The 6,119-nt window shown below is 42.9% G+C and overlaps 1 protein-coding gene across 1 annotated transcript in view; it reads right to left on the bottom strand.

Annotated features, from left to right (window-relative positions):
* The window catches only part of LOC108366430 (uncharacterized), an 18,264-nt gene extending 13,117 nt beyond the window's left edge, over window positions 1–5,147 (bottom strand). Inside the window, exons 1-2 of the mRNA XM_017620850.1 lie at window positions 4,853–5,147; window positions 3,135–4,325 (exon numbers count right to left, since the gene is read on the bottom strand). Coding sequence (XP_017476339.1) covers window positions 3,135–4,325; window positions 4,853–5,147 — 1,486 coding nt within the window. The remainder of the gene's footprint in view (window positions 1–3,134; window positions 4,326–4,852) is intronic.
* Between the last annotated feature and the right edge of the window lie 972 nt (window positions 5,148–6,119).

The raw sequence follows: 6,119 nt of genomic DNA, 5'->3' as shown, positions 1-6,119 counted from the left end.
CATGTCGTTCGAATGGACACCGACGCTCCAGCTCTGAAAGTATTCAACTCGGAACCCGCTGGTGGTAGCAGAGGAAGAGGGAGGCCCCCACTGCGATGGAAAGATCAGGTGGAGAAGGACTTGGCTTCACTTGGCGTTTCCAATTGGCGTCAGTGGCGCAGAGCAGAAACGACTGGCGTGCTTTGCTGAACTCGGCCAAAATCGCTTAGGCGGTTACAGCGCCAAAAAAGAAGAAGAAGAAGAATGTTTTCGGACGGTGCTAGCTCTTATTAATTAATTAATCCCAACGGTTTTTAACCTCCTTTCCCGCCCACCCGACACGATGGGTGCACTCCGCACGACGTACGGAACCTTTTTTTTGTTTTGTGTTTCGGTGCCGGGTCGTGAAAACAGGAGTTCTTTAAGTGTCGAGATCTAAAACTATTCAGCTACAGAATCAAATTCATCAGCTGATTGGGTATGCTAAAGAGAGTATTTCAATTATTGAGAGTGGAAATGAAATTTTTCTGAATCCCAGTTAAAATCAAAGAATGCAAAAAGCAATAATTGTTTTTGATTTGATTCAATCTTTTCTGAATGAACTTGGGAACTCCAAACAATAAATCCATATTCTAGGTCTAACTAAAGTGGTAAAAAGAGCTTTTGTAACATAAGGGTGTTTGAACTCTTTTGACCTTCGCTTTGCAAATGCAAAAACGCCTTTGGCTTTATTAACTGTAACATTAATATGAAGGTTGAAATTAAGTTTGGACTCCATTGTGATACCAAGATCGACAAATTTGGATACCTGCTTCAGATTTTAATTTGAAATTGACACCCTTTTTCTAGAACCCGAGTTTTCGTAATTCGTAATTCGTAGCTACGTTACGAAAAACGAAAAATCGACATGCTGCAACCCTTGCGGAAGGCTGTGCAGCATTTCCAGCTATCAATTGTTTTTCGAAGTTAGTATGAAGGAAATCAAAGTGGAAAGGAATTAAAAAAACACTCATCATGTGCTTGTTTGGGTCTGTGCCAATCGGTAACTTTTTTCTCTGTGGTGAGACGGAGTGGAAAAATTTCATTACGGTGTACAATAAATTGAATTTTGCTGTGCCTAATGCCATGGTTACTATGCCCGACTGCTCAGCATACCTTTGAGAATCCATTGCCATAGCACGCTCTTACTCCACAGCTATAATTGCAAATGCTTCCGATCCCACAATTTTCCTCAAAATATATAATAATAATATCTAATAATAGATTGGCGCTTACACATATGTTAGTGTTAGGCAGAGCTTCTCCTCCGATTTGTGGCGTGTGCCTTGATGTTATTACACAAAGCGGAGGGACCTACAGTTTTACTCCGACTCCGAACGGCGATTGTATTTTTATATATATATATATATTTTTTTAAATATATAAGTTAACCAATTTTACTATAAAGGGTCTGTGCCAACTGACAAAAAAGAGGAAATTTGAACGGATCAAAGTAAAAATTTGACATTTCTCGTGGTAAATAGGTAAAATTTTGACAGCTTATAAACATGTATACACATTATATTGCTTGGCTGTTATAAAGTGTGAACATGTAAATGAAAGCTGAAAATGCAAAAAAAAACTCAACCTGAGAAACAGTCCTTGTTTCATACAAAGAATATAACCTTTTTTGTTGAGAACGCTATGATCCTCCACTTGAGGTACTGTTGAGAAACAACGTTGGAGATTTGAGAAATACCTTAGTTCTCAACTTAATCTCAAGTTGAGCTCAAACCTAAAAGTTTGTTGGGTTAGAACACCCGCAAGCATATGAAAATGAACACAGCCAAAGCGAAATGCGAAGTTCGCACGGCGGCGTTTCGTTGTGATAAATTTATTTCTATCGCCCCGCTGGGCTTTCAAAGTTTTAGGGCCGGTTGTTCAATGTCTGGTTATCACTACTTGCCGGTTAAACATCATTATCGACGTTTTCGACATCATGCATATAACATGCGATCGATAAAGCATACGATGTATTTAACCGGAGCTTCTACCTCCGATTAGTGATAATCAGACATTGAACAACCGACCCTTAGAGGTAAACAGCATATAACACGAATTAATTTATGTGTGAACAATACAGCCATCGACTGCTGAGATCTGGCTTGAAATAAAATAATTTATAATAAGTTCTCTTTATTTTATATTTATATTTGATATCATTTCCAAATATGTTTTCGCTTTTTCTAAATATGGTCATCCAAACTATAAATGCGACGAAATGGTATCAGCTGTTTTCGCTACTACGCTATATCGAAAGGCGTATCAAACGACGCTTATTACTATCAGTATTTTGAATCTGAAGGCGGAAACTGATTTTTTTAAACCGCCCAAAAGTTATTTGCAAAAAACAGTTTCATTCACCTCAAATTTGTCAGTACTAAATTCACGTTAATGAATGCATAAAACGAAACATATTGGTATCTAGATGTTCATTATAGTTTATTTTAACTGGATTTGTAAAAAAAAATCGCGACATTTATTGATTTAATTAAATATTAATTCGAAAAAAATTTACAAAAAACCGGCGTCGTATTTAGAGAAGGTTTTTGTCCTCGTTGCTCGAGACTGTGAATTAAACTCCGAAGACGATAAATAAACGGCAATGCTTTACAACAAATAATTCGTTAGGCTGAGTTTATTTGGTTCCGTCTCTGCCGGCTTGTGAACAACGAGTGAATTTGCAATGTAGTTAAAGATGGAACCGTGGTTTACAGCGTTGCCACATGTACAGATAAACATAAATTACCGATTCCAAAAATGGTGACGGAGTTGCCGGGCGATGCGCCATTGCTTGCGGAGGCAACAGGTCTTTTCTGGCTGGGTCCTGATGCTTGCCGTGTGGGCTGTGTCTGCCGAACCAAGAAGGAAGTGGTTAGGAGTGAGCGGCTCCTCCTGGTCAGGAGTGATCGGGAGATGCGTAAGAGGGCGAGAATTCACGATGTTCTCGGCTTCAATAAGAAGACATTGAAGTGTATGTTCCCTAGGTGCAACCTCCTTAAGTGTTTGGCGCAAAACTCTTTTTATACACTGCACCATTCTTTCCCACACACCTCCTTCTGATGGGTTAACTGGACAATTGAACCTCCATTCTACACCCCTGGACGCTAACTCACCCTGTATTTGCTCGCAGTCGAAAACTTCGGCGAACCTCTTAGCCTCTTCATTAGCTCCAACGAAATTTTTTCCGTTGTCGGATCTTATCTTTGCCGGCACCCCGCGACGGTTGATGAAATTGCGAATCGCAATGATACACGAGTCCGTACTTAAGTCGTGTGCCAACTCAAGGTGCACCGCTCTTACCGTCAGACAGGTAAAGAGGGCAACCCATCTCTTCTCATGGCGACGTCCAATCGTAACCGCAACGGGTCCGAAGTAGTCCAAGCCGGAGTAAGTAAAGGGTCGTACAAATGGATCGAGACGATCAAGCGGAGCGGCTGGTGTTGCTTTTTGTATGCGGCAAACAAAACTATTTGCTATAATATTTCGCAGAAGTTGACATAAGCTCGGGATCCAGTATGAATGTCGAATTTCGCATATGGTAGCTTCGGTATTCTCATGTTTGAAGGAATTATGATGATAGGCCACTAATAACTTTGTAAGCGCATGCCTGGACGGCAGTATGATCGGATGTCGGGTTTCGAATGGCAACGAACTCGCAGCATCTATGCGACCTTGCACTCGCAAGACTCCATCTTTATCTGTATAGAGCGACAATTGATACAGATCGCTGGTACGTGATATGGGAATTCCCTTCGCAATATTCTGAAGCTCAAGTTGAAACGCTTCTTGCTGTGTATGACGAAGCAGAAGCTTCTTAGCGGAGTCAAGTTTAAGGGAAGTTAAACCGAACCGTAGTGCCCACGCAACGGTTCGCCTAAGTCTATTAAATGACGAAAAACGATTAATATCAATACTCATGATCACCAAGGAATATCTCGGATTCAACTCCTCGTCTTCCTTCAAATGTTGATCACTGATGACTTCTTCTTGTGACCACAACGCTTCATCCCTTAGAAGGGATTTAGGACCGCATAGCCCACGTAATGCGGCTGTGTATTCGTGGGGACCGTTTGGTCGAGTTGCCTCATCAGCTGAATTTTCTTTTGTGGGAACCCATCTCCAATTCGATGGCGTGGTTGCAGCCAGGATCTCAGCTACACGATGAGCTACGAATGGCTTGTAACGTCTGTGCTCGATTCTCATCCACTTCACGACTGTTTTAGAGTCTGACCACAAGATGCAGTTAGATGCCTTAACTGAGTGCTCTTCTTGTAACGTTTGCATCAGCCGAGTACCGAGAACGGCTGTTTGGAGTTCGAGGCGTGGAATTGTGACTGGTTTCAATGGCGCGCATTTTGCCTTGGAGCATACGAACGCAACATCTATTCTTCCCGCTGAGTTTATGGCATGCCAAAAAGCTACGGCGGCGAAGGGTCTTCGCTGGCATCTACAAAGACGTGAAGCTGCAGTTCTTTTGGTGGACCGCTTCCAAAATAATACCTCGGAACTAGTAGGTTTAGAGCTGATGGCAGCAACTGGCGCCACTTGTCCCAGGCCAGATGTATACCATCAGGCAAACGCTCGTACCAGCAAATCTTCTGCCTCCAAACCTCCCGCATGAGAACTTTTGCTGCAATTGTAAAATGGCTCAAGAATCCCAGCGGGTCGAATATAGACATCACTACGCTTAGCAATTCCCTCTTTGTTGGACACCTATCTCCGCATATGATTCCCTTATCGACGTTGTGGCATCTCAGCTTGAACCCGAATGTGTCATTTGATGGTTGCCAGAACATGCCCAAAACCCTTTCGGTAAACAGGCTGTCTTTACATAATATTGGAACAGTGGCATCGACACCGCATAAAGCAGCGACCACCTCCTCTGAATTCGATGCCAAGTTTCTCAACTCGAAGCCAGCGCGTTGATGAATTTCTCTTACTTGTTGTGCCACTTCAATAGCCTCCATCTTATTACCGAAGCTATCGACAAAGTTGTCCACGTAGTGATGTTTAAGAATTGACTCGACTGCTCGTTCGGCGTGATCGGTGTGCTCCTTAGCATTGAGTGTTTTGATGAACTGAGCTGCACATGGTGAGCAAGCAGCACCGAATGTCATCACCTTCATTTCGTACACATCTGGTTCTTTCGTAGCATCGCCATCCCGCCAAAGAAACCTTTGAGCACATCGATCCTCTGAACGAACCAAGACTTGATGGTACATTTCTCTAATATCGCCGCATACAGCTATTGCTCCTTCTCGAAAGTGGAACAAAACTGATGGTAGTGCACGTAGGTCTTGGGGCCTTTCAGCAGCTGAACGTTGAGCGAAGTACCATACGCTTCGGCTGCAGCATCGAAAACCAGCCTAATTTTAGCTGGTTTGTTGGGGTTTTCCACGGCGAAGTGCGGCAAATACCACGTCTTATCCTGGACCAAGGCAATCTCTTCCGGCTTAAGTTTTGTTGCATAGTCCTTCTTGATGTATGAATTTATTATTTGCTTATACGACTCTGCAAAGTTATTGTCTCGCTGCATTTTCCTCTCGATACCTATTAGTCGCCTGTACGCCATTGTGTAACTTTCCGGCATACTCACTTTATCATACTTCCATAAGAGACCTGTTTCGAACCTTCCATTCACCCGACGTGTTGTTGTATGTAAGATTTTCTTTGCCCTGATATCAACACCAAAGTTCTCTATAGTGAAATAATCGGCAACCAAATCATGGAGGTCTGGCTTGCGTAAGAAATAGACACTGCGGTGTTTTGTGCGGAGCGTTTGCTGTTGGACCAAACACAGTCCAACCCAGTTCCGTATTTACAGCGTACGGCCCATTGCAGGTGATTTTCATCACTTCCGAAGGCAGACCCAAATGGCAGTGGTCAAGGCCTATGAGTAACTCAGGCACAGCTCCTTTGTAAGGCTCTAAAGGCAATTGTTGCATGTGCCTCGTATGCTTAAGGTCAGCTTGACTTAAGTTTTGTACCGGTAAGCTCAAGTTCGACACACTATGGACATTTCTCAGAAGGTGCTTCTTCCTCATCCCAGCGCCACTGATTGAGAGATTGACAACCAGGCTTGGCTCTTGAGCGGCACG

Source organism: Rhagoletis zephyria, unplaced genomic scaffold, assembly GCF_001687245.7.
Source record: "Rhagoletis zephyria isolate East Lansing unplaced genomic scaffold, Rhagoletis_zephyria_1.1 Rzeph_scaffold_02267, whole genome shotgun sequence".
NCBI classification, from domain to species: domain Eukaryota; kingdom Metazoa; phylum Arthropoda; class Insecta; order Diptera; family Tephritidae; genus Rhagoletis; species Rhagoletis zephyria.
This window is presented reverse-complemented; position numbering and strand designations above follow the sequence as displayed.